The 23,548-nt window shown below is 43.1% G+C and overlaps 1 protein-coding gene across 3 annotated transcripts in view; it reads right to left on the bottom strand.

Annotated features, from left to right (window-relative positions):
• MSN (moesin) overlaps window positions 1-23,548 on the bottom strand; it is an 87,419-nt gene continuing 63,871 nt past the window's right edge. For 2 of the 3 annotated variants that reach the window (XM_067471495.1, XM_067471494.1), the window contains exons 4-13: window positions 18,257-18,531; window positions 15,132-15,215; window positions 14,542-14,688; window positions 13,430-13,526; window positions 12,194-12,357; window positions 11,034-11,164; window positions 8,900-9,060; window positions 7,773-7,865; window positions 5,474-5,707; window positions 1-3,735 (exon numbers count right to left, since the gene is read on the bottom strand). In XM_067471495.1, the coding sequence (XP_067327596.1) occupies window positions 3,571-3,735; window positions 5,474-5,707; window positions 7,773-7,865; window positions 8,900-9,060; window positions 11,034-11,164; window positions 12,194-12,357; window positions 13,430-13,526; window positions 14,542-14,688; window positions 15,132-15,215; window positions 18,257-18,531 (1,551 nt within the window). In that variant the 3' untranslated portion in view covers window positions 1-3,570. The remainder of the gene's footprint in view (window positions 3,736-5,473; window positions 5,708-7,772; window positions 7,866-8,899; window positions 9,061-11,033; window positions 11,165-12,193; window positions 12,358-13,429; window positions 13,527-14,541; window positions 14,689-15,131; window positions 15,216-18,256; window positions 18,532-23,548) is intronic. The other variant, XR_010910311.1, reaches the window with a different exon arrangement.

Below are 23,548 nucleotides of genomic sequence, written 5' to 3'. Positions count from 1 at the left end.
TCGACTGATCTAAACTTTATTGGCACTGGATGAAGAAGGGATGGGGGAAACGGACTTGACAAAAGCCCCTTTTTGAATACGAAGCATCTGAAAATTTAGTAAATATCAATACACAGATTGACCTTGCAGCCCTTCCGATGGAAGGACCGGTGTTTTCGCCACGAGACGTCAAAGGATTGGTCGAAAAGAAGAACTGACATAATTTACAGTCATTTTTTTTTTCCAAAACACAAATATAAAGCCAGACCAAAAAAAAACAAAACAAAACCCCACGTGTTTAATAGGGTGCTTTCCCCCTCCCATAGAGAAACGACATGTTATACCCATGGAATAGCAGTAAACAAAACGGTGGGTGGAAAAAGGGGGAGAAGGGGAAAACCTCCAGGTATCCTAACTAATAATTAAAAAAAAAAACACATCTCTAGAAAATCTCCTGGTAATACTGAGTGCTTCTTACATTAAATTTCCTGCAAAATATCATCTCTTTACAATACAGTATACATATTTATTTTATTTTTTTGTTCAATGGAGAAAGGAAGGAGCGTTTTGTGTTTCCCTCCCCGCTCAAGATTAACATTTTCTAATTGTGCATAGCTAGGAAAAACAAGAGCGAGAGAGAAAGGAGAGGATGAAATCAATTATTATTATTATTATTATTAGATAACCACTGGAATATATATAATACTGGTAAGATCAGGGAAGAGAGCTGGACCGACTACAGCGGGAGAAAAGGTCATTTTGTTCCTATACTGGGAGATAACTGGGAGTCAATGGGAGACACAGAGGGCCACAAGTTGCCATTGACTATGGAGGCATGGTTTGGCCATGGTTTGGAACGATCCTGGAGGGCAGCTTGCCATCCAAAGTGTGCCAAACACCAGGCATTTCAGTGGCAACTTCAGCATAGAAAATACAAAATGATTCTGATAAGTCTGGGTTTTGTTTTAAAGGTTAAAAGCGTGTTTTGAGGGCAAGAAGAGGGGATGCAGAATGGCTGCTTGCACCCCCAATTAACCCTAAAGGCACAATGTATCTGGAAGAGAAAGGAGTGCATCCAAAACACACTTTTAAGGTCTTCGGTGAGGGACCTAGTGGGCACATCTCTCAGCACCAAAGAAAGGACCTTTTGGGCACATTGCAGTACCAAAGATCTTTGGAGATGTTAGAAAGGACCTTTTGGGCATATGTCTCCACACAAAAGATCTTTGGAGATGGTAGAAAGGACATTTGGGTACATCTTTATGCACCAAAGATCTTTGGAGACAGTTAGAATGGACCTATTGGGCACATCTCTACACTAAAGATCTTTGGAGTTGGGTTGAAAGGACCTTTTGTGCACATTTGTCCACACCAAAGATCTCTGGAGATGGTAGACAGGACCTTTTGGGCATATTTCTCCACACAAAAGATCTTTGGAAGTAGTAGAAAGGACATTTGGGCACATCTTTATGCACCAAAGGAGATGGGTAGAATGGACCTATTGGGTACATCTCCACACCAAAGATCTTTGGAGTTGGGTTGAAAAGACCTTTTGGGCACATTTGTCCACACCAAAGATCTCTGGAGATGGTAGAAAGGACCTTTTGGGCACATTGCAGTCCCAAAGATCTTTGAAGATGGTAGAAAGGATCTTTTGGGCATATTTCTCCACACAAAAGATCTTTGGAGGTGGTAGAAAGGACATTTGGGCACATCTTTATGCACCAAAGGAGATGGGTAGAATGGACCTATTGGGCACATCTCCACACCAAAGATCTTTGGAGTTGGGTTGAAAGGACCTTTTGGGCACATTTGTCCACACCAAAGATCTCTGCAGATGGTAGAAAGGACCTTTGGGGCACATTAGAGTACCAAAGATCTTTGAAGACGGTAGAAAGGACCTTTGGGCACATCTTTATGCACCGAAGATTTTTGGAGTTGGGTTGAAAGGACCTTTTGGGCACATTTCTCCACACCAAAGATCTCTGGCGATGGTAGACAGGACCTTTTGGGCATATCTTTCTGCACTAAAGATCTTCGTAGATGGTAGAAAAGACTTTTTGAGCACATCCCCCTCCACCAAAGATCTTTGGAGATGTGTTGAAGGGACCTTTTGGGTACATCTCTCTGCAACTGCTATTGCTTATGGCACCATTATCTGGCCCTCCAAGGAGGCAAGCTGGAGCCTTAAAAATGGAAAATACCGAGACTTCTTTCTATCCCTCCTGGGTGCCAAGTTGTGCAATTGCCATTCCACTTCTCCAAAAATACTTTCCTCATCACCTGCCTCCTTTGATACTCCTATTAAAAATAGCACTTTTTTGGCATTAATACATCCTGGGCATGGAATGTCAGCAAAGAGACTCCGAGAAAGAGGAATTTGCAGAGATGTCAAAGATGACTCGGAAGTTTATACAATGAGGAAAGAGCCTTGCAAAGGAATCTCTTTGGAAGAGAATACAACGAAGGCCACGTTCTCTTCCTCCAAAGGGATTCCTTCCAGCTTTCAAGTCGATGCCTCAACTCTCTGGGGCACGCTTTCTTTTCCAATGAATGGAGACGGTTCGGGGTCATTGCACAGCCAGCAATGAGCGGCCCGGCAATGAATGGTTGGCAGCGAAGTGGCACCGAGCATTGCTGTCTGGGCTTCAAAACCGCCAGCGAAGCAGTTTGCAAGCTCCCCAAAAACAGCAATTCTGGGTCCTTTTGGGTTTTTGGCTGAAACTGGAGGAGCAAAAGGCACTCCAAGGCAATGTCTGTTGAAGGAAAAGGCAACTTGCCATCTTCTGGTATTAAGGCAACAGAAAGAGACGTGGTTTTTGCCTCTTTCAAAGCAAAGGCAGAGGTGACAACAAGGCATGGATTGTGATGTAGGGAAGTGTGAGATGGAAGCCATATGAGGGATATATTTGGTGTTAAAACTGCTGGTGAGAAGTGTAAAAAAAGGGGGAACACGTGTTGTAAGGCACCGGGAGAGAACTGCATCCGTTGGCACCTCTTTTGCTGGAGTTTTTGGCCAGGGCCATTCCTCTCTCAAAGTGACAAGTTGGGCTTAAGAGAGGAACGCTCCCAATGTATCCCATCCATCCAGATTGACTCTTCCAAGCTGGTGGCGCATGCAAAATACTGTCAAGAAGGTTCTATTTGGTCTGGTGAACATCAAGGAATGGTGGAAAGCTTTGGTTTGGGGAAGAGGGGATTTGCACCACATTTTGTGCTTTTGAAACACCTCCTTCCACTGCAACTCGCTCCAGTCCCCAGACTGTGAAAACTTGCAGTGGATCCCAATATGACAACAGCGTTAGAATTTGGTCAAGATGGGTTTGTGAAGGCTAGAGAGGAGGAGGAGGAGGAGAGATCCCATAAGCATCGCAGGCTGGGTGCAAAGGGTCCCCACCATCCGGCTTCTTCAATAAGGCACAATTGACTTTTGTTTTGGTCCTTTAACAGAAGGGCAGCTAAAGGTGGGCTGAGGTTGCTCTTCTGTAGCGGTTCCAGCACAACGCAGTTGGACTCAACAGAGAAGGTGAAGGAGGGAAAGAGAGAAGGAAGGAAGGAGAGTGCAGTCGGAGCGGAGGCAGGGAGGGAGGATTACATGGACTCGAATTCATCTATGCGCTGCTTGGTGTTGCCCTGCCGGATCTGGCGCAGGGTCTTGTACTTGTCTCGGCCCTGGCGCATGTTCTCGGCGTGGATCATGTCGTTGGCCGTCTTCTTCGTCTCGTCCCGAGCGTTGGCCAGTTCGGACGTCAGAGCCTGCACGGGAAGAAAGGAAGAAGGAAAGGAAGAAAGGAAGGAAGGAAAGGAATGGCAAGGTAAGGCAAGGCAGGAAGGAAGGAAAGACAGATGGAAGGAAGGAAAAGAAGGGAAGGAAGGAAGGCAAGGCATGGCAAGGCAGGACAGAAAGATGGAAGGAAAAGAAGGAAAGGAAGGAAGGAAGGTAGGAAGAAAGGCAAGGCAGGACAGAAGGATGGATGGATGGATGGAAGGAAAGGAAGGAAGGAAGGAAGGAAGAAAGGAAGGAAGGAAGGAAGGAAAAGAAGGGAAGGAAGAAAGGAAGGAAGGAAGGAAGGAAGGAAGGAAGGAAGGAAGGAAGGGAAAGGCAAGGCAGGAAAGGGAGGAAGGAAGGAAGGAAGGAAGGAAGGAAGGAAGGAAGGAAGGAAGGAAGGAAGAAAAGGAAGGAAAGGATGAAAAGGAAGGAAGGAAGGAAGAGAAGGGAAGGAAGGAAGGAACGAAGGAAAGGCAAGGCAAGGCAAGGCAAGGCAAGGCAGGAAAGGAAGGAAGGAAGGCAGGCAAGACAGGAAGGGAGGACGTAAGGAAGGAAAGAAGGAAGGAAGGAAAGAAGAACAAGAAACGTTGGCAACTTGATATAAAACTGGGATTGTTTCAGAAATGTATATTCCACCATCCAAAATAATGTGGAAGCTTTCACTTGCTGGATTCATTATGTAACAAAACTAGAAAAAAAAATCTGTTCCTGGTTTGAAAGTGTTATTTCCTGTTTAATTGTGCGATCCTTACTTTGAAAGAAGTTGTTACAATCCAGAAACTTTGTTTTTGTGGCTGCCACAAACTTTGTTGAATTAGTTGAGATATTCATTGAAAAATGATAGCAAAATGGGCTCCAAAGATTTTGCAGTGTAATAGACTTTTCCCCATGTTTTTATGATAGAACTAATCAGGAAATGACATTTCAAACCCAGGAATAAAAATCATGTTGCATATCAGGCTGGATGAGAATATGAACCAATATGATTATCATTATTAATAGAATTCGATGAGACTCCAGGGGTCATCCAGTCCAACCCACTTCTACCAGGCAGGAAAAGCACAATCCAATCCTTCCGAACAGATGGCCATCCAACCTATTATTATTATTATTATTATTATCATCATTATCAGCAGCAACATCAGCATCATCATTATTAATAGAATTGGAAGAGACTCCAGGGGTCATCCAGTCCAACCCATTTCTACCAGGCAGGAAAAGCACAATCCAATCCTTCCGAACAGATGGCCATCCAACCTATTATTATTATCATTATCATCATCATCATCATCATCATCATTATCATCATCATAATTATTAATAGAATTGGAAGAGACTACAGGGGTCATCCAGTCTAACCCCCTTCTGCCAGGCAGGAAAAGCACAATCTGATCCTTCCCAACAGATGGCCATCCAGCCTCTATTTAATAATGATGATGATGATGATGTTGGAAGAGACTTCAACTATCTTCTGTCAGGAAGGAAGGACACCAACCAATCCCTCCTGACAGATGGTAATCCAGCCTCTGTTTAAAAGCCTCCACAGAAGGAGCTTCCACCTGATTCCAAGGCAGTGAGTTCCACTGTTGAACAGCTAGCTTTTCTTACAGTCAGGAAGTTCTTCCTGATAATGTTCAATTGGGATCTCCTTTCCTGTAACTGGAACCCAAGGCTCCCCCATTGCTTATGAGATCTGTCTCTAAAACAGAAGGACTCCCGGCTCACCTTCAAGTGTTTCTGCACCCGCTCATTCTTCTCCGCCTCAGTGGTCCTCTGCTCCTCGCTGCGGTCCTTGATGGATGCGTGCGCCCGCAGTTCAGCACTGGCTTCAGCGGCATTCTCGTCCTGCTCATCGTCGTGCTCGTTCTCGGACTGCATGGGCTCCAGGACATGCGGAGTGCTGGTGGCCGACTTGAGCTCCTCCTTAGTCTTCTCAAGATCTTCTTGGACCATCTGGGCCTGGGAGAAGGAGGGAGGGAGAGGCCCAAGTCAGCATCCCAGCAGTGAGCCAGGGAAGAGGAACCACCTAAGAACCCAACTTGACCACTGCTCAGGCTTTGAAGATGCAGGATACCCATCATCTCTATAGTATTGACAGTGATGGTGAGGGTATTCTACTTTGGACACATCATGACATGGCTGGATCACTGGAAAAGCTTGGAAAAGCCAAGGGATTGATTGATCTTTCCATCAAGAAAGCCACATCTGCCTTGAGGGGCTAATAATAGGATCTTCCTGAAGGTTTCTTACTCATAGGGTCTCTACAAGTCAATGGAATCATTACTGGAAAAGCTTGGACAAGCTGAAGGATTGGTCCTAGCTGCTTTGAGTCTCCACGTGGAGAGAAAAGTGGGTTATGATTAAACATAAACATAGCAATAATAATAATTGATCCTTCCATCAAGGAAGCCATATAGAATCATAGAATCAAAGAGTTGGAAGAGACCTCATGGGCCATCCAGTCCAACCCCATTCTGCCAAGAAGCAGGAATATTGCATTCAAATCACCCCTGACAAATGGCCATCCAGCCTCTGCTTAAAAGCTTCCAAAGAAGGAGCCTCCACCACACTCCGGGGCAGAGAGTTCCACTGCTGAACGGCTCTCACAGTCGGCTCTCACATATCTGCCTCGAGGGGCATGGGGTCTCTACAAGTCAAAGCTGATTTGATGGCACACAACACTGAAATACAACACCGCCTGAGCTTGACACTGAAATGCAACACTACCTGAGCTCTGCAAGTGCAGCATTAAGCAGAGAGAGTTTGAAGACTGGGACATCCGTAGGGATACCAAGGTGCCTGTTTATAAAGCCATTGTCCTCCCAACCCTGCTATACGCCTGCGAGACATGGACTGTCTACAAACGTCACACTCAACTCCTGGAATGATTACATCAGTGTTGCCTCCAAAAAATCTTCCAATACTCTTGGGAAGACAGGTGGGCAAATATCATAGAATCCTAGAATCCAAGAGTTGGAAGAGACCTCCTGGGCCATCCAGTCCAACCCCATTCTGCCAAGAAGCAGGAATATTGCATTCAAATCACCCCTGACAGATAGCCATCCAGCCTCTGTTTAAAAGCTTCCAAAGAAGGAGCCTCCACCACACTCTGGGGCAGAGAGTTCCAATGCTGAATAGCTCTCACAGTCAGGAAGTTCTTCCTCATGTTCAGGTGGAATCGTGCTGGAAGAAGAAGCAAAGATCACCAGCACTGAAGCAATGGTCCTCCACCATCAACTCCACTGGACCGGACATGTCCAAATGCCCAAAGATCACCATCTCCCAAAATAGTTACTCTACTCCCAACTCAAGAATGGAAAACGGAATGTTGGAGGACAGGAAAAGAGATTGAAAGATGGGTGTAAAGCCAACCACAAAAATTGTGGCATAGACATAAAAAACTGGAAAGCCCTGGCCCTTGAGTGCTCTAACTGGAAGTCAGCTGTGACCAGCTGTGCTGCAGAATTCAAAGAGGCACAAATGGAGGGCGAAAGCGAAAAACATGCCAAGATGAAGGCACGTCAAACCAATCATGACCGGGATCACCTTCCACCTGGAAACCAATGTCCTCACATGTGGATCAAGAATAGGGCTCCACAGCCACCTACAGACCCACCACCAAGAGACCACATCTGGAAGACAATCATCCTCGAGCTACGAGGGATTGCCTAAGTAAGTAAGTAAGTAAGTAAGGGGTCTCTACAAGTTAAGGCTGACTTGATGGCACACAACAACAACAACAACAACAACAACAACATCAACAGAGCTTTGGTAGATTTTTGGATGAGATTTGTCAGAGTATTCTTCCTCTACAGATTGGCCCCCAAAACTAAGAAAATCAGTGGCTATGGAAAGTAGGGACTTTCCAATATTCATCAGTGCACAGGGGGGCAACCCCATTGTGCAATAATCTCCCGCTTTCCCTTCTCCTTTCCCAGCAGAGTTAGTAATGCTGTTGGGTTTCATCTCAAAGGGAATGCAACCCGAGGTGTGGGGAGAAGAGGGAAGCCAAGGCTCTGCCCACCTTCTGCTGCCACTCCACGGCTTCGCTCTCCTTCTTCTGCCGAGCCAATTCCAGCTGCGAGATCCGGTCTGTGAGCTCCAGCATCTCGGTGGCCTGCAGAAAAGAAGAGTATCACCAAAGGGCAAAAATTAATAAAGATGTTGAGACAGTTCACCCCATTCGCATAGGGAAGCTGATGAGGAAACACAACATACAAACAATCTACAAACCCACCAAAAAAATCCAACAAATGCTACGTTCAGCAAAGGACAAGAGGGATCCTCTCATCTCTGCAGAAGTCTACCATTGTATACCATGAAGCTGTGGACAAGTCTACAGAGGGACCACCAAACGCAGCATTGCCCAGGCACGCATCAAGAAACATGAAAGGCACTGCAGACTCACTCAAACAGAGAAGTCAGCCATAGTAGAGCACCTGATGAACCAGCCTGGACACAGCATATTATTTGAGAACACAGAAATGCTGGACCACTCTCACAACCACCATGTCAGGCTACACAGAGAAGCCATTGAAATCCACAAGAAGCATGTGGACAATTTCAACAGAAAGGAAGAGACCATGAAAATGAACAAAATCTGGCTACCAGTATTAAAAAACTCTAAAATTATAACAGAAAAAAAAACAGAGAGGAAAAAACCAGGCACATCTTAACACCTCTCAGCAAGAGATTTTCCCAGGCTCAGGCAGGCCTTCAAATGCTAATGAGGGTGATCAGCTAAACATTCACACCTAACTGCAGCAGGGAAGAGCTCCTTGCCCCACCCCAGCCATTCCACAGATATATAAACCCATTTTTCCTACTTCCAACAGACCTCGCAACCTCTGAGGATGCTTGCCATAGATGCAGGCGAAACGTCAGGAGAAATGCCTCTAGAACATGGCTCTATAGCCCAAAAAAACCCACAAGAACCTAGTCCACCCCATTGCTCAGTGGAGGAGGATGTGAGAAATTACAGGGGTGTTGAGTGTGTTTTACTTCCCCCTGCCCTTCCTTTTGAGGGGCAGATTTCTCTCCCTCCCTGTTGTCTCATCCCTGTTCTTAACTAGGAGTCATTTGTAAGTCGGATGTTTGTAACTCGGGGCGGCCCATACACCGACACACACGACAGGTCAATGTGTTCCTCACCAGCTGCTCCTGGGTCTTCTTCTGGTCATGGGAGGCCTTCAGCAGCGCCTCTTTGGCCTCCTCCGCCTCCCGCCGCTCCTTCGCCAGCTTCTCCGCTTCCTCTTGAGCCCGTTTCCGCTCCTGCTCCAGTTCCAGCGCCCGGCGGGTCTGTTCTTCCAGCTCTGAGGAGAGAAGCCACCATTTACTACTGATGTACATTGACAGGTGCAATGTACATCATTGGGTCTGGGGTGCAAATTCCTTCCAAAGTGCAGGGAATTCAGTCCCCTCCTCACTACATTAATAGGTGGAGTATCCCTTATCTGAAATCCTTGTGACTGGAGATGTCCCATATTTTAAGAAATTGGAGTATTTGCATATACATATTGAGATATCTTGGAGACGGAGCCGATAGTAAAATGTAAAAATCATGTATGTTTCATATACATCTTAGCACAAATATGTTCCATATTTTGGATTTTTTTTGTAACTTGGAATATTTGCATATACACAAGATATTTTGTGAGATGGAACCCATGGTAAAACATAAACATTCATATACATCTTGTACACAAAGCCTCATATGTTCCATATTTTGGATTTTTTTTGGAATTTGGAATATTTGCATATACACGAGATATTTTGAGAGACGGAACCCATGGTAAAATGTAAACATTCATATACATTTTGCATACATAGCCTCATATGTTCCATATTTTGGATTTTTTTAGCAATTGGAATATTTGTATATACATAATGAGGTATCTTGGGAGATGGAACACATAGTGAAATGTAAACATTCATATACATCTTGCATACATAGCTTCATATGTTCCATACTTTGGATTTCTTTTTTGAATTTGGAATATTTGCATATGCATAATGAGGTATCTTGGGAGATGGAACCCATGGTAAAATGTAAACATTCATATACATTTTGCACACAAAGCCTCATATGTTCTGTATTTTGGATTTTTTTTTCTTTTGGAATTTGGAATATTTGCATATACATAATGAGATATCTTGGGAGATGGAACACATAGTGAAATGTAAACATCATATAAATCTTGCATACATAGCCTCATATGTTCCATATTTTGGATTTTTTTTAGCAATTGGAATATTTGCATATACATAACGAGATATCTTGGGAGATGGAACCCACAGTGAAATGTAAACATTCATATACACCTTGCACACAAAGCCTCATATGTTCCATATTTTGGATTTTTTTGGAATTTAGACTATTTGCATATACACGAGATATTTTGAGAGATGGAACCCATGGTAAAACGTAAACATTCATATACATCTTGTACACAAAGCCTCATATGTTCCATATTTTGGATTTTTTTTAGCAACTGGAATATTTGCATATAAATAATGAGGTATCTTGGGAGATGGAATCCATAGCGAAATGTAAACATTCATATACATCTTGCACACATAGCCTCATATGTTCCATACTTTGGATTTCTTTTTTGAATTGGGAATATTTGCATATACATAATGAGATATCATGGAGATGGAACCCATAGTTTTAAGCATGAATTCTAAACCCGTGTCCTATGTTTTAATCTCTGTCCTGTGTAATTAATATATATTTTATAGACATGCTTTCATCATTATCTTTTATGGAACTACATTTTAATATGTGTGTTTATAGAATTTTTATAGTATTTGTGTTTTTGATTGTGACTTGCCTCAAGCCATGGGGAGAGGCAGGTAATAAATAAATAAATAAATAAATAAATAATAATAATAATTTGAAACACAACAAGATGAGTCCACAGCAGACACTCTGCTGGCTGTTGTATTGGATCACACATTGGACACTTCCCAAGTTGATGATGATGATGATGATGATTATTATTATTATTATATCTTAATACAGGCACTCATCAAGTCACAGACAAGAGTTTACATTTTTATGTATCTCGTCTGAATTTTTCTGTGGTCTCCAAATTCCTCATGTCATTATCAATGGCAAGCTGGGAACAACCAAATCTGTGAACCCATGAAAACCCATGAGATTCCGAGATTCAGACTGGATTTCCTTGAATATATACCCCAAAAATGGGACCCAATTGAGCTTAGAAAAAGATGAAACCCATCCCAAAGGGAGAAGCAACAGTGAGAGATGGTTCTTCCTGACCTTGCTGAGCCTTTTTGGTCTGCTCCTCGATTTGCCGGAGCCGCTCCATCAGCTCCTCCTTTTCCCGTTCGATCTTCTCTTTCTCCTTCTCAGCCAACTCCCTCTTCTTCTTCTCATTCTCCAACAAGGCTCTGAGCGGAATAAAACAGGGAGACAAAAGTCAAACAAAGATGGCCAACGCATCTATCACTGTCTCAATTTGGTCAAATGCCAGGTTGGATTTTATTGCCTCTTCGGACACCTTTGGCATCCTATCATTGCATTTTTAGGCAGCAGAGAAGGAGGAAATGCAAGGCATTCACCTCAAGGAATAGATACAACACTCCCATAGATACAAGGGTCTCACTCCATTGAGTACCAATGCAGAATAGATAACCACACACTATAATATCAGAGCTTTCCAAACTGTGTTGCAACATGTTAGTGTGTCAGCTACAGTGTATAGGAGCGCTGTGTATGCGATAAATATATGATGGGTGGTTTGAATGAAATTGTACGAAAGGTGTATGACTGGGGTCAGCTGAAGACTGAAGATATTATCCTAAGAAAAATGCCATTACTGAAAACTGCAGAAGACTGATGAAAGAAAAACTGATGACATGACCAGAGACAATGATTAACTCTTGGTTGAAAACAACATGTTTACATGACAAGAGACAATGAGTTTTTAAGTTAAAGAAGCAAACACAATGCACCTTACTGTCCGGAACTGATGGAGTCAGAATGATTTAGCTGGGAAAAACAACCTGTCAGTCATTTATAACCTTTTTAGAACAATAACAGCAAGTAAGAGACCTTTTTACGATCCAAAAGTGTGGCAGACAGCAGTCTGGTCATTCATCTCTTTCTCCAAGGAATGGAGAAAATTGTGTATTTGGAAGAATGGCTGATTTGCAGGGAACACAATCTGGCCTACATTCGGTTCTCTTCTCCAGGAGAAGGAAGAAGGGATGGTAATGCACACATGATGAATGAATGAATGTTTACATGTGTGTGAATGCTGAGCAAAATGTAATATATCCTTGTGCAACCAGTGTAGTTATATAGTCTCTGTGTGTCTACTTCTTTCTCCATATTGCTCTGTGATATAATCTTGTCTCGCTGAAAATGGAATAAAGGAGCATTTTTAAAATGTTTTAAAGCATTTATGACAAACGTACCTTTCCATCTGCTTCTGGTGCTTCTCCTCTCTGGCCTGGGCCTTCATTTGCTGCACCTCTATCGTGTCCGGCTTGCGCCGGCGCATGTACAGCTCATGGTTGCCCATGCAGAGGGCCAGGATGCGCTTGTTGATCCTTAGCCGAGGGGCGTAGAAGACAAAGTCCTGCAGAGGAACGACAGGATGGATATTGGTTAGGCAAGTGGATGTTACATCATTTCATCCTCCTCTCTGGGAATGAATGCATGCAAGCCTCAATTGTGCATGCGCATAAGTCGCCCATCAACTTATGGTGACCCCATTTATTTTGTAAGGCAAGGAAGACTCAAGGGTGGCTTTGCCCATTCCTTTCTCTGAATAGTCATTTTGAGTCTCCCTCGGGAGAGGTAAAATGGGATATAAATAAACATAATAATAAATATAATAATAATAATAGCAGGTTTATCCAGCCAGTTTTAAGAATGAATTCTAAACCTGTAACCTGTGATTTAATCTCTCTCCTGTGTTTATTTAATATGCATTTTAAATACATCATAATATATATCTTTTATAGAACTACAATTTAATATACATGTTTATAGAATGTTTGTGTGTTTTGACTGTGCTGTGATCCGCCTCGAGCTATGAGGAGAGGCAGGTAAGATATATCTCTATCTCTATCTATCTATCTATCTATCTATCTATCTATCTATCTATCTATCTTATACAGAAATATATACTATGTATTTTTGACATTAATATTGAAATCTGAAATATATACAGAAAATCTTTACTTTCTGTATATATTTCTCTACATAATAATAACAACAATAATAGTAATAAATTATACAGTATGTCTATATAATAACATATTTCTGTATACAATTATTACTATGTACAGAAATATATACATATTATTATTATTATTATTATTATTATTATTATTATTATATACAGAAATACATAAAAAAAGTAAAGACTTTTTGCATATATTTCAGATTTCAATATTAATATCGTTGGCCTGATAGGTGTCTTGTGTCCAAATTTGGTGTCAATTCGCCCAGTGGTTTTTGAGTTATGTTAATACCACAAACGAACATTACCTTTTTATTTATATAGATTAGGATTAATTGCATTCCAGTCTACCAACCCCCTTCCCATTACAACACACTCATTCCAGACTATGAATTACTTCTTTTAGTTAAATATGTGTTCTCATAAACAAAATAATATCCCAAGCCATTCAAATCTGCCTTACTGGGGCTTTCTTGTCAATCGGCTTGATGGTAAACTTCTTATCATTGAAGGAAATGTTCCTGATTTCGCTCCAGGGGAATCCAATTTTGGGAGTTAGCCTGAAAAATAAAGGAAGAAATCTGCTGTTTCAGAAAATACATTTTCTTCTTCTACAGAAATATATACTATGAAATATATACTATTTATTTCACAGGTGAAAACTCAGAGAAATACGGTTACAGGTAAGTGAGTATTCTTTCTTCTTCGTGGTCACTGTGAAATTTGCACATAAGCGCAAATAACACAGTTACAGGTAAGCAACCATTCCTTTTGTTCCTGGGTTATAACTGTCATTTCCTAACCCTAAAAACATAGATTTTTTTTATTAAATTGCACAAACTTAGTTATTTTGGCACATTCTTTTTTTGTGCCCCTGGTGGAGCAGTGGGTTAAACTGCTGAACTTGCTGACCAAGGGTTTGGTGGTTCGAATCCAGGGAACAGGGTGAGCTCCCACTGTTAGCCCCATCTTCTGCCAACCTAGCAGTTCAAAAACATGCCAATGTGAGTAGATCAATAGGTACCGCGTCTGTGAGAAGGTAACAGCACTCCAAGCAGTCATGCCAGCCCCATAACCTTAGAGGTGTCTATGGATAACGCTGGCTCTTCACCTTAGAAATGGAGATGAGCACCAGAGTTCCAGAGTTGGACACGAATAGACTTAATGTCAAGGGAGAACTTTTACCTTTACCTGGCAGTATAGATTTTCAATGAATATCTCAATCAATTCAGCCACAAAAACAAAGTTTCTGGAGTAGAACGACAACTTTCAAAGGAAGTACCGCACGATTAAACAGGAATAATACTTTCAAACAAGGAACAGAACATTTTTCAATTTATATTACACAGTATAATCAAAGTAGTCCAACAGCCATAGCATAAATCAACCAGACATCTTCCAGAATTTGGACTGTAGCGTCCATGAATCTCCCAACCAGCATGATCATTGGTAGTCCAGAAACAAAGCTTTCTTTCTCCTGTATCTCTCTCTCTCTCTCCATGATGATCTTCAGCTATGGATTTCCCTCACGAGATTCAAGATGTTCTACAATAGATTATGGATTGGTTTCCTTACCTGTCGTTCTGTTCGTAGATGTTCAGGCCCAAGGCATCCACACCAAGCCACAGCTCCGAGCCCTTTTTGTTCTTAATACTGAAATAGTTCACGCCGTACATCTCCAGGTCTTGGGCGATCTTCAGGTACTCCAAGATGGCGTCTTCTCTAGAAGGTCCAGAAGAAAGGGAAAAGATTGAAATCTTTTTATCTCTCAATCATACCAAGCCTTCGAAGCAGGCCTTAAAGCACCATCTGCCCAACATCTCAGCTCACAAGATAACAAGAAAGGCCTGGTTTCTGAGGAAGGACATCTTCACACACTTCCAATGGTTGAAACTCCAACTCCATGATAGAATGGGGTGGGACTGGATGGCTTCTAGGGGTCTCTTCTTACTCTACGATTCTATGAAAACCATTGGAAGGATCTGAAGGACCAATTCTTCCTATAGAAGCCCACTTGGGCTACAGGAGGTTGACGTTTCGTGGTAACACTCAAACGATCTTGTGGAACCTCAAAAGAAGGCATTCCTTTGGCATGGGTTTCAAAGCACAGCTTGCAACAAACAGAGATCGGACATAAGCTTTCGGATACAGGCCATAACTCATACCTGAGCATTCCCCGATGCTCTTCGTGCCACACCTGGATCCTTTCTTCCCATTGGTCCTTGTTGAGTTTGTGCTGCTCCAAAACTCTAGGAATCGAAGAGTGAGAAGACCAAGTTAGGAAGGAAACAGGGACTTTTGCACAATGCTGAACATTATGGTGAAGCTTTCCCTTTGACGGAAATTCTGAAATACAGGCAACCCCTGAGTTACAAACATCTGATTTACAAAGGACTCCTAGTTAAGAATGGGGATGAGATGCTATGGGGTCATGGGATTTGTAGTTTGGTGAGGTGCCAGCACTCTTTGGCAAAAAAGTCTAAACACCTCATGAAACTACAATTCCCAAGAATCCACAGCACAGAGTCAGAGTGTGGAGGAGGCTCCTTCTTTGGAGGCTTTTAAACAGTCTGGATGGTCATCTGTTTGGGATGCTTTGAATGTGATTTTCCTGCTTCTTGGCAGAGAGTTGGACTGGATGACCCACAAGGTATCTTCCAACTCTATGACTATGATTCCATGAAAGTAGTACCAAACTGCTTTCATTCTACAGTGTAGATGCACCCTATGAAACATAAATGAATTTGGTGTTTGGACTTGGGACCCATCCCAAGTTAATATTTGTGCATTTGTGTATGTGAATGATTATGGAATACTTGCCTAGAAGTGATATCAAATTGATTTCATTCTACCGTGTAGATGCACCTTATGAAACATAAATGAATTTTGCATCTCAAGTTATTGTTTATGTGTGTATATAAATATAACTGCAATTGTATAATTGTAATTGTTTGTGCTGGCATTGAATTTTGCCATTACGTATGTGGAAACCGCTTTGAGTCCCCTTTGGGGTGAGAAAAGCGGTATACAAATACTGTAAGTAAGTAAGTAAGTAAGTAAATATAATATTATAATGTAATGCAATATAATACTAATAATAATAATAATATGATATTATAATTATATATTTATATTACATATAATATTACTAATAATATTACAATATATTGTATGTATATATATCTTGTAAGCCACTGTGAGTCTCCTTCAGGGTGAGAAGGGAGGCATATAAATGTCGTAAATACATACATACATACATGTATGTGTGTGTGTGGATTATTTTGGAATACTTGCCTATATGAGATAACTTGGGAAATGAGACACAAATCTAAGCACAGAATTAATTTATGTTTCATAGGGTGCATCATCCTTTCTTCTATCTATCTATCTATCTATCTATCTATCTATCTATCTATTAGGCTTGGGCGGTTTCGTTTCGTTAATTCGTAATTCATTAATAATTCGTTAATTTTTCCAATTACAAAACGATAACGAACCATTCTGGAGCAATCATTAAAAAAACGAATTTTTAAACACGTTTTGTAAATGCTTCGTATTTCGTTACTGTATTCGTTTCGTTATTGTTTTGAGGTCGTTTCGTTATTATTTCCGCATGTCTGGGCCAGTTTTATGGTTTAATTAGTGAAAAAAAATTATAATATCACACCAAGAGTCAAGAAGAGAGGGAGAGGGAAGCTTCAGAAGGTTTTGGAGGTTTTTTAGCGTATTTCGCGGTCACGTCCGCCATTAACGAATCGATTCGTTATTGTTTCGGAAATCGATTCGTTAATTTTTTACCATTTACGAAATTTCGTAAATATCGAACTTTTTAAAAGGAAAATTTTGTAATTATTTTAAATATCGAAACAAAAAAAACCCCCAAATACAAATCGATTTTAGAAACAAATTTTTCCGTTGTTACCCAGGCCTAATACATACATACATACATGTATGTGTGGGTGTGGATTATTTTGGAATACTTGCCTATATGAGATAACTTGGGAAATGAGACACAAATCTAAGCACAGAATTAATTTATGTTTCATAGGGTGCATCATCCTTTTATCTATCTATCTATCTATCTATCTATCTATCTATCTATCTATCTATCTATCTCTACCTATGAATGAAATACAGAATGCTTCTGGTTCCAAGGATTCCAAAAGTTTTATCAGCCAAGCATGACTTCTTTGGGGTCACCAGAAGCAAACAATTTATTTATTTATTTATTTATTGCAGTTACTTCTACCCCGCCCTTCTCACCCCCGAGGGGGGACTCAGGGCGGCTTACAAACAAAGGCACAAATTCGATGCCTGTCAAAATATACAGCATATATAAAACAGTATAAACATTTAGCAGCATTAAAACACATCACTACATAATATAATAAAAACAATTTCATGCACAGTGAAATTCAGAGTTCCGAAATGTCCATTCATTCCAACAATTCCTGCTCATCAATGGGTCCTTATTTTAGCTGCCAGAATGTCCAAAAGCTTGGTCCCAGATCCAGGTCTTCAGTTTTTTTCTGAACGACAGAAGGGAGGTCGCTGATCTGATCTCCCCGGGGAGTGAGTTCCATAGGTGAGGGGCCACCACCGAGAAGGCCCTGCTCCTCGTCCCCGCCAGCCTCGCTTGAGATAGAGGCGGGGTCAAGAGCAGGGCCTCCCCAGAGGATCTCAGACTCCGAGGTGGGACGTAAAGGGAGATGCGTTCAGACAAATACACTGGGCCGGAACCGTATAGGGTTTTGTAGATTAAAACCAGCACTTTGAATTGTGCTCGGAATTGGATCGGCAGCCAGTGGAGCTGATGTAGCAGGGGGGTGGTGTGCTCCCTGTACATCGCTCCAGTGAGCAATCTGGCTGCTCAGTTCTTGTGGGTTTTTTCGGGCTATATGGCCATGTTCTAGAGGCATTTCTCCTGACGTTTCGCCTGCATCTATGGCAGGCTTCCTCAGAGGTCTGCCTGCCTCTGAGACCTCTGAGGAAGCCTGCCATAGATGCAGGCGAAACGTCAGGAGAAATGCCTCTAGAACATGGCCATATAGCCCGAAAAAACCCACAAGAACTGAGTGATTCCTGCCATGAAAGCCTTCGACAATCTGGCTGCTTCTCGCTGGACTAATTGTAGTTTCCGAGCAGTCTTCAAAGGCAACCCCACGTAGAGTGCGTTGCAGTAATCCAACCGGGATGTGACAAGAGCGTGGACCACCGTGGCCAGATCTGACTCCCCAAGGGTCTTCTTTCACTTTAACTTGGGCAGGGAGATGGGCCTGAGCTTGGTTACCTTTGTGGCAGAAGCTTGTCGGTGGCCAGGTATCCGGACTTGTGGGCCTCCTTGTTGAAGTCCCCATGCTTGGACTGGACGGCATAGGAGGCCAGGAGGACGGCGGTCTCTGGGGGGCAATAGATGTCATCATTCAGGATGCCCTCCTTGACCTGGAGGAAGAAGAGGCGCTGGGTGATGTCCTGGATCAGCTCCTCCGCCACGTCCTCTGGGTAGAACTTGGCCCGGAACTTGAAGAGCAGCGGGCTCTCCTTGCGCACGTCCTGCGCCGTCACCTGCAGAGAGAGAGAGATGGACAAAAAAGGCATCAGTGACCGCTGGAAATCCAGACTTCTCAACACAGGGTGCAAATTGCTAGTTTTGTATTAATGGGAGCAAACTACAGAGGAGAGCGGAAGCAGGAGCACAAAGAGAGTGCTATTGTTGGGTTTTTTTGTAATGTAACTAAGGATGATGTATTGTCGAAGGCTTTCATGGCTGGAATCACTAGGTTCTTGTGGGGTTTTTTGGGCTATATGGCCATGTTCTTGAGGCATTCTCTCCTGACGTTTCGCCTGCATCTATGGCAACCATCCTCACTACCTCTGAGGATGCTTGCCATAGATGCAGGCAAAACGTCAGGAGAGAATGCCTCGAGAACATGGCCATATAGCCCAAAAAAACCCACAAGAACCTAACTAAGGATGCATTTGATTTAGTAAATTGGTCAATATTTAAGAAATTAGTTCATCAAATGGGTTTTGGAAAAAAATTCAAGACTATATTCAAAGAATAAAGCTTCACTATTAGTTGATGTGGGAGAAACAGAACAATTTAACCTAAGATGAGGAACTATTTATTATTTATTTATTGACAACATTTCTACCCCACCCTTCTCAACCCCCGAGGGGGGACTCAGAGCACCTAACACTGTCAAGAATTGGATGCCACAATATCACAAAATAACAACAATACAAAACCATAAAATCACAATAGATTAAAACAATAACATTAATTATACAATCATAGCCTTTTCCATTATCATAACAATCATCATATGATCCAATTCAATGTCCAAAGTGCTGTTGTGCCTGTTAGCCAAAAGCCTGGTTCCAAAACCAGAATTTCAGTTTTTTCCTAAAGGAAAGGAGGGAGAATGCCAATCTAATCTCACTAATCTCACTGCCAATCTAATCTCTAGATCTAAGGAAGTAATGCTACCCCTCTATTCTGCTTTGGTTAGACCACATCTGGAATATTGTGTCCAATTCTGGGCGTCACAGTTCAAGAGAGATATTGACAAGCTGGAATGTGTCCAGAGGAGGATGACTCAAATGATCAAGGGTCTGGAGAACAAGCCCTATGAGGAGCGGCTTAGGGAACTGGGCATGTTTAGCCTGAAGAAGAGAAGGCTGAGAGGAGATATGATAGCCCTGTATAACTATGTGAGAGGAAGCCACAGGGAAGAGGAGGGAGGAAGCTTGTTTTCTGCTTCCCTGGAGACTAGGACGCAATGGAACAATGGCTTCAAACTACAAGAGAGGAGATTCCATCTGAACATAAGGAAGAACTTCCTGACTGTGAGAGCCGTTCAGCAGTGGAACTCTCTGCCCCGGAGTGTGGTGGAGGCTCCTTCTTTGGAAGCTTTTAAGCAGAGGCTGGATGGCCATGTGTCAGGGGTGATTTGAATGCAATATTCCTGCTTCTTGGCAGGGGGTTGGACTGGATGGCCCATGAGGTCTCTTCCAACTCTTTGATTCTATGATTCTATGGGGAGTGAATTCCACAAGTGGGGGCCGCCACCGAGAAAGCCCTGTCTCTCATCCACACCAGATGCGTTTGCGAGGCCGGTGGGACCGAGAGCAGGGCCTCCCCTGTGGATCTTAAACTACGAGGTGGAACTTGGTAGACAAGGTTGCCATTTATTTCCAATTTTATTTATATTAGTGATAGAATTATTAGTGAATGTGATAAGGAAAGACAGAGATATAGAAGGAACAGGACAAAAAGGAAAAGTACAAATGAGCTTATTTGCAGATGACACTTTGTTAATTATAGTAGAACCATCAAAAGCTTTAAGAAGGCAAAAATACAAGAGTCATTCTAAAGTTGCTATGAGTCTGAAACAACTTGAAGGCACACAACAACAACAGCAACAAATAACAACAGCCAATGACCCATTATGGAGCCTTACATTTTCAAAATATATAGAACACAGCACCGAGCTGCAAAAATATCAGCAGATGTTTTGGCTCCCAATACAATGAAAGCAATTTAACGGATATCGTGTAACAATATTTGAATTTTCTGGTGGACAATGTTACCTTTTTCTTCTGCCTTTTGGACTGTTGTGTTTTATTTATGGTCACAAACCCCTCTTTAAAATATTTATTTGAAGATGACAGATTGGAAAACCTTTGGGGCTGGAGAGCAATTTCTGCACAATGCAACCAGTTCTTAAAACAGGCTCTATTGAAACTGAATCCAGACAAGACAGAGGTCCTCCTGGTCAGTCGCAAGGCCGAACAGGGCATAGGGTTACAGCCGGTGTTGGACGGGGTGACACTCCCCCGGAAGACGCAGGTTCGCAGCTTGGGAGTGACCCTGGACTCATCGCTGAGCCTGGAAACCCAGGTCTCGGCAGTGGCCGGGAGAGCTTTTGCGCAATTAAAACTCGTGCACCAGTTGCGCCCGTACCTTGGGAAGTCTGATCTGACCACAGTGGTCCACGCTCTTGTTACATCCCGCATAGACTACTACAACGCACTCTACGTGGGGTTGCCCTTGAAGACTGTTCAGAAACTTCAGTTGGTCCAGCGAGCGGCAGCCAGATTGCTCACCAGAGCGAGATACAGGGAGCACACCACCCCCTTGCTGTGTCAGCTCCACTGGCTGCCAGGTCAATTCCGAGCACAATTCAAGGTGCTGGTTTTGACGTACAAAACCCTTTACGGTTCCGGTCCAGTGTATCTGTCCGAACGTATCTCCCTATACGTCCCACCCCGGAATTTGAGGTAATCTGGGGAGGCCCTGCTCTCGATCCCACCTCTATCACAAGTGAGGTTGGTGGGGACGAGGAGCAGGGCCTTCTCAGTGGTGGCCCCTCACCTGTGGAACTCACTCCCGGGGGACATTAGGGCAGTGGTTCTCAACCTTCCTAATGCCGTGACCCCTGAATACAGTCCCTCATGTTGTGGTGACCCCCAACCATCACATTGTTTTTGTTGCTACTTCATAACAGTCATTTTACTACTGCTATAAATCATAATGTAAATATCAGGTATGCAAGATGTATTTTCATTCCCTGGACCAAACGGGGCACAAATACCCAATGCACCCACATGTAAATGCTAGTGGGGTTGGGGGAGGACTGATTTTGTAATTTGGGAGTTGTAGTTGCTGGGATTTATAGTTCACCTACAATCAAAGAGCATTCTGAACTCCACCAGCGATGGATTTGAACGTAATTCGCCACACAGAACTCCCATGACCAACGGAAAACACTGGAAGGGTTTGGTGGGCATTGACCTTGAGTTTGGGAGTTGTAGTTCACCGATATCCAGAGACCACTGTGGACTCATGCAATGGTGGATCTGGACCAAACTTGGCACAAATACTCAATATGTGCAAATGTGAACACTGGTGGAGTCTGGGGAAAATAGACCTTGACTTTTGGGAGTTGTAGTTGCTGGGATTTATAGTTCACTACAATCAAAGAACATTCTGAACTCCACCAACAACAGAATTGGCTCAAACTTCCCACATGGAATCCCCATGGCCATCAGAAAATAGTGTTTTCTGATGGTCTTTGGCGACCCCTCTGACACCCCTTCGCGACCCCCCCAGGGGTCCCAACCCCCAGGTTGAGAAACACTGAATCAGGGCATCAACATCCCTCCTCTCCTTCAGGAGGAAGGTGAAGACGTGGTTGTGGGACCAGGCCTTTGGGCAATCTAACAATTAGATATGGATACCCGGATGGTTTATTTGCCAGCAAATATGGAAAACACAAGAATGGCCATCAGACTGGAAAAAATCAACTTATATCCCCATACCAAAAAAGGGAAATGCGAAAGACTGCTCAAACTTCCGTACAGTGGCCCTTATTTCTCATCATGCCAGGAAGGTAATGCTCAAGATCCTGCAAGGAAGACTCCAGCAATACATGGAGCGAGAGTGGCCAGATGTTCAAGCTGGGTTTAGAAAAGGTAGAGGAACGAGAGACCAGATTGCCAATATCCGCTGGATAATGGAGAAAGGCCGGGAGTTTCAGAAAAACATCTATTTCTGCTTCATTGACTACTCTAAAGCCTTTGACTGTGTGGATCATAATAAATGGTGGCAAGTTCTTAGTGGGATGGGCATCCCAAGCCACCTTGTCTCTCTCCTGAGGAATCTGGACAAGGACCAAATAGCAACAGTAAGAACTGACCACGGAACCACAGACTGGTTCAAGATTGGGAAAGGCGTACGGCAAGGCTGCATACTCTCACCCAAACTTTTTAACTTGTATGCAGAACACATCATGCGAGGATGTGCGGGGCTTGAGGAATGCAAGGATGGGGTGGAAATGGCTGGAAGAAACATTAACAACCTCAGATATGCAGATGACAGCACCCTGATGGCCGAAAGCGAGGAGGAGCTGAGGAGCCTTCTAATCAAGGTGAAAGAAGAAAGCGCAAAAGCCGGGTTGCAGCTAAACATCAAAAAAACCAAGATTATGGCAACAAGAATGATTGACAACTGGAAAATAGAGGGAGAAACCGTGGAGGCCGTGACAGACTTTGTATTTCTAGGTGCAAAGATGAGTGCAGATGCAGACTGTGGCCAGGAAATCAGAAGATGCTTCCTTCTTGAGAGGAGAGCAATGTCCAATCTCGATAAAATAGTAAAGAGTAGAGACATCAGACTGGCAACAAAGATCCATTGCCTAGTCCAAGCCATGGTCTTCCCTGTAGTCACCTACGGATGGGAGAGCTGGACCTTCGGGAAGGCTGAGCCAAGGAAGAGAGATGCTTTTGAGCTGTGGTGTTGGAGGAAAGTTCTGAGAGTGCCTTGGACTGCGAGAAGATCCAACCAGTCCATCCTCCAGGAAATAAAGCCCGACTGCTCACTGGAGGGAAGGAGAGTAGAGGGAAAGCGGAAGTCCTTTGGCCACATCATGAGGAGACAGGAAAGCCTGGAGGAGACAATGATGCTGGGGAAAGTGGAAGGCAAAAGGAAGAGGGGCCGACTAAGGGCAAGATGGATGGCATCCTTGAAGTGACTGGACTGACCTTGAGGGAGCTGAGGGTGGTGACGGCTGACAGGGAG

This window comes from Anolis sagrei, chromosome 10 (genome assembly GCF_037176765.1).
Source record: "Anolis sagrei isolate rAnoSag1 chromosome 10, rAnoSag1.mat, whole genome shotgun sequence".
Lineage (NCBI taxonomy): Eukaryota > Metazoa > Chordata > Lepidosauria > Squamata > Dactyloidae > Anolis > Anolis sagrei.
Note: the sequence above shows the minus strand (reverse complement) of the source record. Positions and strands in the feature narration are given on the sequence as shown.